Source organism: Sceloporus occidentalis, unplaced genomic scaffold (assembly GCF_023333645.1).
Source record: "Sceloporus occidentalis isolate IW3139 unplaced genomic scaffold, rSceOcc1.0.p SCAF_1, whole genome shotgun sequence".
NCBI classification, from domain to species: domain Eukaryota; kingdom Metazoa; phylum Chordata; class Lepidosauria; order Squamata; family Phrynosomatidae; genus Sceloporus; species Sceloporus occidentalis.
The window spans coordinates 7551208-7563795 of record NW_028316981.1 but is presented as its reverse complement, the minus strand read 5'-3'; the positions used below and the strand labels follow the sequence as shown (position 1 = coordinate 7563795).

The 12588-nt window shown below is 45.1% G+C and overlaps 1 protein-coding gene across 1 annotated transcript in view; it reads left to right on the top strand.

Moving 5' to 3' along the window:
- The window catches only part of LOC149320567 (uncharacterized), a 30141-nt gene extending 18729 nt beyond the window's left edge, over positions 1 to 11412 (top strand). Inside the window, exons 3-5 of the mRNA XM_089504859.1 lie at positions 446 to 531; positions 744 to 864; positions 9507 to 11412. Coding sequence (XP_089360985.1) covers positions 446 to 531; positions 744 to 864; positions 9507 to 10660 — 1361 coding nt within the window. The 3' untranslated portion in view covers positions 10661 to 11412. The remainder of the gene's footprint in view (positions 1 to 445; positions 532 to 743; positions 865 to 9506) is intronic.
- Positions 11413 to 12588: the final 1176 nt, after the last annotated feature.

The window sequence follows — 12588 nt, the reverse complement described above, 5'->3', positions numbered from 1 at the left end:
CTTTTTAATGATCTGTTCTAGAATTTTCCTGGTATTGATGTCAGACTAACTGGTCGATAATTGTTTGGATCCTCTCTTTTCCCCTTTTTGAAGATGGGGACAATGTTTGCCCTCCTCCAGTCTGCTGGCACTTCTCCTGTTCTCCAGGAGTTCTCAAAGATTATTGCCAATGGCTCCAATATTACTTTTGCCAGTTCTTTTAATACCCTTGGATGTAGTTCATCTCGTCCTGGAGATTTATATTCATGGTTATTCAGCAAAGACTATCAATTGCTTGCCTTTGGAATTTGGAAGGACAACAGGTCAATAATTTTGGAAATGGTACAGAAAGTTTACTTTTGCCTGAATGGTATAGAAGATTGATTTAAATTTATAGCGCTTTATAAATAAAGGTTAATAATAATAATAATAATAATAATAATAATAATTTTTGTCTTCCTCCCAGGAGATAGAAGACTGCCAGAGCCAAGATGTACTGACTCAGCTCTTCATTCTGACATTCTGGAAATAGTTTCTGAGAGCCTAGATCAGGTAAGGGGCAGGATCTCTGGAGAGGGCAGGTGGGGTGATCCTGGCCCTTCTTCTTCCTGGCCCTGACATATTTACTCTCTTCTTCTTTCCTTCCATCAGACTTTCTTGCCATGACATTTTAAACTAAACTATACTGAGAAAATCCCAAGCTGTCGAGTTTTCTGTTCTGAGTGGGGTTAATTGGGTTTTTGGTATCTTGTTTCTTCTCCCAGGTGACTTTTGAGGAGGTGGCCATTCGATTCAGCAAGGAGGAGTGGTCCCTATTAGATCTGGATCAAAGAGACCTGCACAGGGAAGTCATGGAGGAAAACATGGAACTTGTGGCCTCTCTTGGTAAGGCTACTTCTTTTTCCTGGCTGATCCACTTACTTTATAGGAACCTTTGTAGCCTCTTCCTGCCTTCTTGCTGTTTTTCCAGCAATGGAGAGAAGGGATCCTTAATGTGTGGGTTAGACCCTGTGGCTCACTCTAGGTCAGGCAGGAAGTAGACAAAACTTTAGAGTTGTGTCCACAGGATAGGATTAACCCCCAAAGCAAGGTTCAGTTTCATTCCTGCCTCTGCTCTGGTCAGACGCTTCAGATCAGCTCTGCTGCTTTTTCTCCTTTACTTCTTAAAAAAAACCTTTATTCTGTCCTGCTCCTTTTTCCTCTGCCTCCTATCTGTCCTCTCTCCTGTCTCTTTGGACTGCCGGGGGACCAACAACGATGTCATGTCCTGTGAATCCCTGAGCTTGTCTAGGGAGCAACCCCGACACTCCCTCAGCCCCGATGAGGACCAGGAGCCTGCGGCTAGGAACATCAGGGCCAGGTCAGAGGAGGGAGAACCCTCGTTTCCGAACCTACAGGGGCCCCGCCGCATCGGAGAACTCAGAGCAAGGCGTACCACCCCGCCCAACTGCCCCCCCCTGCTGCAAACATTGCCGCCGGAGCTCTCCTCCCTAATTGCTTCCCTTATCTCCTTCCAAGCAACGGCTTTGTCGGGCCAGCAGCCTACCCCTGCAGCCCTTACCCTCTCCCTTGGTATGATGGGCGCCATTCCAGACCACCAGGGAAAACCTTCGTGTCTTAACTCCCAGCTCAGCGCACCCCTGCCTCAGCTCAGGGAGTCCCAAAAAGGACAAAGTCTTCCTTCTCCTCCACCCCAGTCTCCCCCTCTTCCCTGGATTCCATCCCTCCTTCTGAAAGGGGAAAATTCACCCCCAGGAAAACCGCTATTAAACCTCATGAAAAAGGTGCGAAAAGTCTCCTGGGCTCCTCTTCAACTGCTGCTAAGACAAAAACAAAGCGGCCAACACCACCTACTGGCCAACAACACAAATCTAAAAAAACCCCAAACCTCCATTATTCTGCATTCTTCTTATGATGAGGACGATGCAGAGGACATTCCAAACAAATTATCTCACAGTGAAGAGGGCGAACTCACCCTTGAAATTATCTGATGATAATGATGATGGAGAAGATCCTACACCTTCTTCCTCCAGCAGACTTTTCCCCCAAGAAGATTTTCAAATCCTGTTGAACAAAGCAATAAAAACTCTTGAGTTGCCTATAAATGCTAACATTCCTCAGACTCAAGACACAGATCTCCTCCAGGGAAAGAGTGACTCCTTCCCACAACCTGGGCCTCTGTCTATCGAGGTCCCTTTTACTTCAGATTTCATGAAGGTTATTAGAGAAGAGTGGTCTAAGCCCGCCACAGCCAGACCAACTCCTCAATCATTCAAAAAAAATTATAACCTTCCACAATCGGTCATGTCAAAGCTCCAAGTTCCTATGGTTGATGCTCCTGTTGCGGCTCTGATCACGTCCTCAGTCTACTCCAAAGACGGAGACGATGCCCTAAAAAACCACGAAGACAAAAGATCTGATTCGGCCTTAAGAAAATCATTTGAAGCCTTTCCACAGCCATCAGGGCTGCATCTACAGTTTCTATTCTCTCCAGAGCCTTTTTTACATGGGCTAGAGACCTTATCCAAGAGGTCCCTAAGAGCAACATTAAATTACACCAGGGCATCAATAAACTTCTCAAGATGTTGACTTTTTCTTCTGATGCTTCTCTTGACATCATGCAGCTGAGTGCCAGGGCTCAAGCAGCATCTATCCCAGTTTGGAGATAGAGTTGGCTAAAAAATTTGGACGGTTGATGCCAAGTCCAAATAAAACCTTACCATGGCCCCTTTCAGCAGAGAAAAACTATTTGGAGACACATTCGAACCCCTCCTCATAGAAACCAAGGACAAAAAAAAGCCTTACCTTCGCTACCTAAAAGAGACGAAAAGCGATCATTTCGCCAGGGACAGGGTTCCTTTTGCTCATACAAAAACAATCTTCCTTTCGTCCTAGAGATCCTAGGTCCAACAAAAATCAGTGGTCTGACTGAAAGCCAAAGGGCCGCCAACAATACCACTCCTGAGGATTCGGAAGGCCTAACAACTCTTCCAACCAACACCAGGGCCCATCAACCTCCAAACAGAACCTAAATTCCCCCAGAGAATGACTGGCCGCCACACCTAGTGGGCGACAGACTTCTACGCTTCGCCCACATTTGGAAAGCCTCGACTTAGACAAATGGGTACTCACCACACTGAGACATGGTTATTTGATAGACCTCCTCATGATCACTTTGTTCCATCACCGATGTCTCAACGCCACAAGAAACACAGGTTGATGTTACAAGCCATAGATCACTTACTACAAATCGGAGTGTTAAAACAAGTTCCATCTTCAGAAACATACAAAGGTTGCTACTTTATTTTGTTCATCGTGCCAAAAAAGGACAGTTCATGGAGGGCCATACTAGACATAAAGTGGGTGAACATATTTGTCAGAAAACGTTGCTTCCGTGTGGAAACTAAAGACCATTCTAGAGGCCATCAGACCACACGACTTTTTCTTGTCTCTGGATTTAACTCAAGCCTACCTTCATGTTTCGGCTCACCCTCTCCACCATTGCTTTCTGAGGTTCTCCTACCACAACAACCATTACAATACAAGGCCCTTCCATTTGGCCTCTCGTCAGTTCTTTAGGTTTTTACAAAGATCATGATATTGCTGGTGGCTCATTGAAGGCTACAAGGAATTCACGTCCATCCTTATTTGGACAACATCTTAATATGCTCACCATCACTCCAACAAGGCAGACAGGATGTCCATCTAGTACTATCTTCGTTAATAAGACATGGTTTTCTGGTCAATCGTGGGAAGAGCCACCTAGAGTCTTGCCAACATATTCTCCACCTCGGGGCGATCATCGACACCCTACACGGCAAGATATACTTATCACCAGAAAGAATGAACAAACTTCCTCAGACCATCAACCTCGTGTCCCGCTTTCACTCGACAAACCTTTTGCTTCTGGCAAGACTACAAGGCTTAATGAAATCGACCATAGACTGCACATCATGGGCCAGATTTCACTCAAGGCCTCTCCAGTGATTCCTCCTTCCACACCAAAAACACATATCGTCAAAGATCAACAAACGACTGATACTCCCTCACAGGGTCAGACATCCCTTCTTCTGGTGGACTTCTCCCAATCTCCAAACAGGCCGACCACTCTGGCCTCCTCAAGAACTACAACTGACGACAGACACCAGTCTGTGGGGCTGGGGAGCCACACTCAACAATTCCTATACATAGGGAAGATGGTCCGTCCAAGAACAAAGCCACAACATAAATCTCCTAGAACTCAGAGCGGTGCGCCTGGCTCTTCTACAATTCTCATCCCTGGTCAAAGGACAACAGGTGTTGGTTCGGACAGACAACATGTCAACAAAAGCCCACATAAATCGACAAGGAGGCATGAGATCAAAGTCTCTAATGAGCGAGACAGAGCTTCTGATCAGGTGGTCACAAACAAATCTCCTCTCAATAAGATCAGAACACATCAAGGGGACTCTAAATACGAGAGCCAACTGACTCAGCAGACATAGACCAGTCAGAATGACAGCTAAAACCTCTAGTTTTTCACATGGTGCCACACAAGCTCAGAACTCCCCTGGTAGATCTCTTTGCGTCACCCATAAACAATCGGCTGCCACGCTTCTTCTCTCGGTTCCTATCTCAAGGAGCGGAACAAATGGACGCTCAACGTGCCCCATCTCCCGACGGGACACTATATGTCTTTCCTCCAATGACCATGATCAACAAGTGCCTAAAAAAGGCAAGAAAAGAAAGCTATAAAAGGCAAGAAAAGAAAGCTCGACACTAATATTAATAGCTCCATACTGGCCAAGAAGACCATGGTTCTCAGAGATCCTGGCCATGGCTCTAGAGTCTCTCAAGCTTCTGCTTCGCCCTGACCTTCTATCCCAAGGTCAGATTCACCATCCAGGACCGGCCTGGCTCAACCTTCACGCTTGGAGGCTGAACGCCAAAATATGATAAAATGGGGACTCACTTCTAGGGTGATAGACACAATCATCAATGCTAGACAACCTTCCACCAAACGAAGATCTGAATATACTTATAGATAATTTGCCTGTTGGTGTAAGCCAGGGGTCGGCAACCTCCGGCCCACGGGCCTGATGCGGCCTGCGGGCGCCTTTCCGCCGGCCCCCGGTCCCTCCTGCCACCGAAATCGCCACTGATTTCAGCCGCTTCGGCCGCCATTTTGTCCTTCAAAATGGCAGCGCCCATTAGGAGGCCCGCTGCGGCCTCCGGAGCCCTGAAACAGAGCTCCAGGAGCCACACCGGGCCTCTGGAAGGCCCGCTGCGGCAGCCGGAGCCCAGAAACGGGGCTCCAGCAGCCGCAGCGGGCCTCCCAGAAGCCCAGTGCGGCTGCTGGAGCCCCGTTTCAGGGCTCCAGCTGCTGCAGCAGGCCTTCCAATAGGCGCCACCCACCTCCCTCCTGGCTCTGCCCACCTCCCTCCTATAAATGGAGGGGCGGGGAGAAGGAGGAGGAGGCAGAGAGAGAGAGAAGGTGGGAGGGAGGGGAGGAGAGAGAGAGAGAGGGTGGGAGGGAGAGGAGAGAGGGAGGGAGGGGAGGAGAGAGAGAGAGAGAGTGGGAGGGAGAGGAGAGAGAGTGAGGGAGGGAAGGAGAGAGAGAGAGAGAGAGAAAGGGTGGGAGGGTGGGAGGGAGAGGAGAGGGAGGGGAGGAGAGAGAGAGAGAGAGGGTGGGAGGGTGGGAGTGAGAGGGAGGGAGGAAGGGAGAGAAAGAAAGTGGTTTGAGACAGTGGCATGCATTTTTTGCTGTTTTGTGGCCTTGCCTAGTCGCTTCCATTCTTGCAAATATTGCTATTACAGTCCGTCCTCGCCTTACGCGGGGGATCCCTCCGCATAAGGCGAATTCCGCCTATGCTCGAGCCCCATTGAAAACAATGGGGCTCGTGTGCGGCGGCGCGGTGGAGCGGGTGCGTGCGGGGCACAACAGGTGCTCTCGCCCATTCAATTGAATGGGACGCACCGTCCCTTCCGCCCCGCGCGCGCGCCGCGGCTTGAGCGCATATGCTCAAGTCCGCGTATGGCGCGGGCGCACTGTATTATTGTTGTTATCCTTTGGTATTCTCTTTGCAAAATCCCCCCACATGGACTTGCTTGCTCTTTTCTGGGTTGAGACAGTGTGCATGCATTTTTCCTGTGTTATGGCATTGCCTAGTAGCTTCTTGCAAATATTATTATTATGCGGCTCCGCTCCCGGAGGATGGAAACTCCACCCCGACATGTGGCTCCGCCCCTGGATAGTGGAAGCTCCGCCCTGGCATGCAGCTCCGCCCCAGAGGGTGGAAGCTCCACCCCCTGGCTTCGGCCCCCCAGTTGTCTGAGGGCCAGCAACCCGGCCCCTGGCTCAAAAAGGTTTCCTACCCCTGGTGTAAGCTAAACAAACTTAATCCACTCAAGGCCTCTGTGAGCTCTCTCCTTTCTTACCTCCAAGAAGGATAAAGATCTTAAGCCCAATACCCTCAAAAGACAGGTCTCTGCCATCACTTCCGCCTTTCCTCAAAAACACGCTAACAAACTTTCCAACAACTACTATGTCAGAAGGGTTCTTTGACCAGCCACTCTCATCCGACCTCCCACAGTTCCTAGATACCCTAACTGGGACCTCCACAAGGTGCTTTCGGCTCTTACCAAAGCTCCCTTTGAACCACTAAAAGACATAGACATAAAATTCCTTACCTGGAAAGTTCTATTCCTCACAGCCATCTCCTCAGCCAAGAGAGTCTCAGAACATGGCGCCCCGTCCATACACAAAGAACTCTGTGTGTTCAGAGAAGACTGTGTTGCTAAGACTAGATCCAACGTTTTATAACCAAGATAAACTCTACGTTCCACAGGGCCCAAGACACCATTCTACCCTCTTTTTGTCCTCAACCCAAAAAAGACTTGGAAAAGACCTGGCATACACTGGATGTTCGGAGGGCTCTCCACATTTATATTAATAGAACTAAAAGGTTCTGTTTGACTGACGGCCTTTTTGTCTCATTCCACAAAATTTCCATGGGAAAAAAGGTGTCCGTTTCTACTCTTTCCTGATGGATCAGGTCCTGCATATCCATGTGTTACACAGATTCTACAAAACCTCTTCCTGGAACTATTTACGCACATTCTATGCGCAGTGCTTTGACCTCTGCGGCACTCGCTACTAATGCCTCTCCAGAAGAGATCTGCTGGGCAGCTACATGGTCCTCGACATCTACCTTTGTCCGACATTACCGCCTGGACTCCTCCCAGTCATCTGAGGCGGCATTTGGAAGGAGGGTACTGCTGGCTGTAGTACCTCATTGACTCCATCTCCTTCTACCCACCCTTATTTTTGGGAGCTATGTCATATCCCACACATTAAGGATGCCTTCTCTCCATCGCTGGAAAAATGAACATTGGCTTACCTGGTAAGATGCTCGTTTTAAGCGATGGAGACAAAAGCATCCTCCCCTCCCTCTGATTGGTCTTGATCTCCTGGCACCCAGGTTTAAGGTCAACCATTAGTGTTCTCTCATCCCGTTGGACATTTATGGTTCATTTGTTATTGGGCCATTTGGATGCCCTAAAATTTGTTTTCTTAGTTTTTGAGAGTTCTTCTCAACCTTCCTTCTCTAGGCTGTTACATTAACTGAAGCTTGCTTTGGGGGTTAGTCGTATCCTGTGGGCATGCCTCTAATGTTTTGTCTACTTCCTGCCTGGCCTAGAGTGAGCCACAGGGTCTAACCCACACATTAAGGACGCCTTCGTCTCCATCGCTTAAAACAAACATCTCACCAGGTAAGCCAATGTTTATATTTCTGCCAGTTGAGTCATCTTCTATCAGAAACCTAAGACAGAGAAGACTGAGGCCCCAGTTCTCAGCCCTGACAAGATATTCTCACCCTGTCAAGTTTTCATTTCAGCAGGCTGGGCATCTTTCTGGTACCTCTTCAAATGAGGGTTTTGTAGGGGTAATTTAAGTTTCCTAAGGCCTCAGCCTTTGGTAAGGAAACAAAACTATTTAAATATCAGAAATATCAAAGCTAAGCCTATTAGAGTCTAGCTTTATATCTGCATAGTAGAAGAAATGTACCTTTGTCTAAGTATGCTTCCCTAAGAACTGAGACTGACACAAAAAATCCCAAACACCTAATTTGTAATTTAAAGCGAAAGTTTACTAATGGTTTTAATCTATATTTACACAAAAGGCTATATCCTAATCTAGCTAGTTAAAAGAAATCGTCATTGCAGCATCTTTCCAAGGAAAGTAGAGAGAGGAGAAACATAGAAAACATGTAATTCAGTTAAAAAATCTTGAGAGAGCGTGTGTTAGTCCCTGTAAATTACCCTGCAAAATCAGGGGAGGTGGAGGTCGAAGAAAGTCCATACTTCCGACACCATGTAATGTGAAGAATGCTCCATCAAGTTTCTCAAACAGATAAATACATTTATTCAAAAGTCAGTATCTTCTGAAAAGCTGGAGCTTCAGAATACTCACACATATAGTCAATCTCTTTCGAAACAACTCCCAAGATCACATAATGATTTATAGGAACACAGTAACACAGAACAGGTGAATGAAGAGAGAGGATGTAAGACTTAAAGAAACATACAAAATATATCACAGTCCCAAAGGGGGAGTGACCTAAATCAAATGGTATTTTGAGAGAGGTGTTTCCATGCAGGAAATCCCTATCTATGGCCTGTTACAGACAGCCAAAATAAAGCTGCTTCGAGTCACTTTGGAGGTATGGCATTTCAATGATGCATGAATCCTAAGAGTCTGGAAGCTTCACCAAAGCTGCACTCCAGTCCTTAGGACTGGAGTGTGGCTTTGGTGCGGCCTTTGGACTCTTAGGACGCATGTATCATTGAAATACCATACCTCCAAAGTGACTCGAAGCAGCTTTATTTTGGCTGTCTGTAACAGGCCTATGTATGTAATGAGGGGAAAAGAGAGTGCAAACATTTTCCCTGTTAACTTTATCAAGTTCACAGTGGCTTGTAAGAAACTGATATCTACCGCTAGCCATAAATCTCTTGAGTGGGGACTCCACCTTCCAAGGGTATCTGTTTTGTCTCCACTAATTTCCACTGTGGCTACATTCAGTTACTAGTAAATATGAAATTGCTGGGATTGTTTACAGGCAAGCCAGAGATCAAAGATGGAGATTTTCTTTGCCTCTGTAAGGAAATCTCTCCTTTCACCTCCTTGCTTTCTCTGGCTAGCCAAGTCCAGCTCCTCCCATTGAATTATCTGAAGATGCAGAATGAGGGCATGTATCCCGAAGATGTGAGTGAGTGGAGGAATTTATTAAAGTATTGCCAGAGACAGTGTTAATATTAATAACATTAATAAGATATTAAGGTTGTCAAATCAGTATAGCAACCAGCTTTTATTAAACCCTTTTGAAATGTGTTGAGTGCAGCTGATGATCTCTTAGGATAAACACTGGAAGCCCACCTGCTTCAAATCCCTTGCTCCAACTGGGACATTTTGTCATCAATAATATATTTGAGTCCAGTGCCATTTTTTTCTTGGCCTATGGCTAAATTGTTTCTCTCTTTGCCAGGTGGTGATGGACAAGAGAGAGAGAATTTAAAACAACGAAGGATGTCTTTGCAGCAAAGAGCCCAACATCAACAAAAGAAAGAGAAGGGAAGCAAAATCAATACTCGGCAGAGGAGGGTGAATAAAGCTTCTGCTGCTCAGGCTGGAGATCTCTGTGGAACATCCATCCAGGAAATAAGGCAGAAAGGAGAGGAAAAGAGTAAACAGACTTCTCTTGAATGTTGGAGAAACCCTAGTTGTAAAGAAACTCTTAGTTTTCACAGGGGAGTTCATGTAGAAAGAATTCACGCACAAAAAAGAAAATGTGAGTTCTTGGAGTGTGGAAAGAGCTTCAGGTGGAGATTACTTAAAAGGCCCCACAGAGGAGTGAAACCATTTAGCTGCTTAAGCTCTGAAGAATGTTTAGATAGGAAGATTAGCATATCACTTCACAAAGTCACTTGCACCAAAGAAAATCAATTTAAATTTAAATGCATGGAATATAGAAAAAGTTTCAGTAGAAAGATTAATCTTACTTGTCATAAACAAATCCATACTGAAGAAAAGCCATTTAAATGCTTAGAATGTGGAAAGAAATTCAATCAGAAGACAGCTCTCACTTATCATCAAAGAAGTCATACAGGAGAGAAGCCATTTAAATGCTTAGAATGTGGGAAGAAATTCAATTGGAAGACAAATCTCACTCGTCATCAAAGAATTCATACAGGAGAGAAGCTATTTAAATGCTTAGAATGTGGAAAGAAATTCAATCAGAAGAGAGATCTCACTCGTCATCAAAGAATTCATACAGGAGAGAAGCCATTTAAATGCTTAGAATGTGGGAAGAAATTCAATCGGAAGACAAATCTCACTTGTCATCAAAGAATTCATACAGGAGAGAAGCCATTTAAATGCTTAGAATGTGGAAAGAAATTCAGTCAGAAGGGAGATCTCACTCTTCATCAAAGAAGTCATACAGGAGAAAAGCCATTTAACTGCCTCGAATGTGGAAAGAAATACAGTCGCAAGATAGATCTCACTTATCATCAAAGAATTCATACAGGAGAGAAGCCATTTAAATGCTTAGAATGTGGGAAGAAATTCAATTGGAAGACACATCTCACTCGTCATCAAAGAATTCATACTGGAGAAAAACCATGTAAAGACTTGGAGTGAGTCAAATCCTTCAGTCAGAAGACAGGTTTCTCCATCAAGAATCCCACACAGGAAGGAAAGATGGCTTCATCCACACTACAGAATTAATCCAGTTTGACATTGCTTTAACGGCTGTGATTCATTGTTATGGAATTCTGGGAATTGTGGTTTGTTGTGATGCCAGACTTCTCTGATAGAGCAGGCTAAATGTCTCTCCAAGCTACCATTGAGCCATGGCAGTCAAGTAGGGTCAAACCGGATTATTTCTGCAGTGCTGATAAAGCCAATATACGTTTCTAGAATGTGGAAAGAGATTCAGTTAAAAGAGAATTCTTGATTCCTCTCAAGCAACTCACACATCGGAGAAACCATTTAAATGCTTGTTGTGTGGAAATACTTTCAAGAGGAAGGTAAACCTCACTTGTCCATCACACAAGTCACACAGGGTAAAAACCATTTGTTTATAGAGTGAAAAGGTATTTAGTCAGAAGGCAAATCTTACTTGTCATTAGGCAACTCAGACAGGGGGAAAACTGTTTAAATGTGCGGAATGTGGAAACAGCTTCAATAGAAAGAAGAGCCTCACTCATTGTCAATGAACTGACGCAAGGGAGAAGCTGGTCAGATGCTTGGAGCATGGAAAGAGTTTCTGTTGGAAGATGTGCCTCTCCCAAGCAATTCACACAGGGAAGCCAGAGACAAGCTGTTTGTTAAGAGTCAGTTAGTAGTGAGCCAGCCTTTATGTTGGTGTGTTAAAGAACCCTTTTATTCAATAAACCACTCTGCTGTTATTTTAAAAACTTATGCTTAATTATTGTTCATTTATGGTGTTTTGTTTAAAATATATTGGTGATGTACCCAAACTCACAAGGAACAGGCACACATTTGCCCATAGGTATAGTTTATCCTAGGGCTCCAAGTTGGCAAACCCAAGGTGTGCTTTGAGGGCCAGGGGCAATGGAGTTGACAGGAGCCCAGGATTAGTTTCGCTGTGGGTTCTCTGGAAGCTGTACATGAACAGAAAACAGTAGTTCTTCTGTCTGGTGAAGGGAGTCCATTGTCCCGAAGCATTTGCATTGATTGTCCAGCTCTTTACAGCCTCCAAGATCCAGACATTAACAACTTCAATTGTGGCAATGTTGGTGAAGCTGGTCAGTGGCTCCAAGGGCGAGGAGAGTGGAGGCTGAGAGAGTGTGGTCACAAAGAGGGAGGGAAAGAGGAAACAGGCTTTCACAAACCCCTTTCCTTCCGTTTGAGACCCCAGCCTTCTGCCCCAAGAGGCCTCAGGTCCAGGTTGGGTCCTAATGTAACAGAAATTTCAGGAAACTTAAATTTCTAGGATTTGCAGAACAATAGAATTGGCAAGAGGACCTAGTAATTGAAAATCCATAAGTTTATTTCCAATTGTCGACAAAGGAAAACAATGAACTCAGTGGAATTCAGGTTCCAAAAGCTGAGACCCCGAACAAGACAAAATGGCTCTTTTTATATTATTCAAGACAAAGAAGCTTCTTCAATACACCTGATTGGCTAATTACAATTTAAACATACAGAATTCTTACAATCAGAACAGAAATACATGCATACATTAAAACTGCATCATCACTCCTTACCCCCTCCTGTAGGAATTCAGTGGCTTTCCTCCTAACCTTGCTTCTGAATGTCCTTATCTCAGTAGTTTATGTTATGTCTTTTTACTGGTGCCAGCTTCCATCCAGGTCAAGATGCACTCCTTATTCCTTTGCTCTAGTTTCTCTAAACTCCAAGCCTTTATTTCAAAAACCATCTCTCTGGCTGACAAAGGTGACTCCATCTTTCTATAGTTTTTTTATTTCAACAAGGAATATTTCCACCACATTCCCCCCTTTTGATGTTTCATCAATATTCATATTGCATGATACTATCAACTATTAACTATGTTTATATGACACTCTAAACTCAGAACAAAA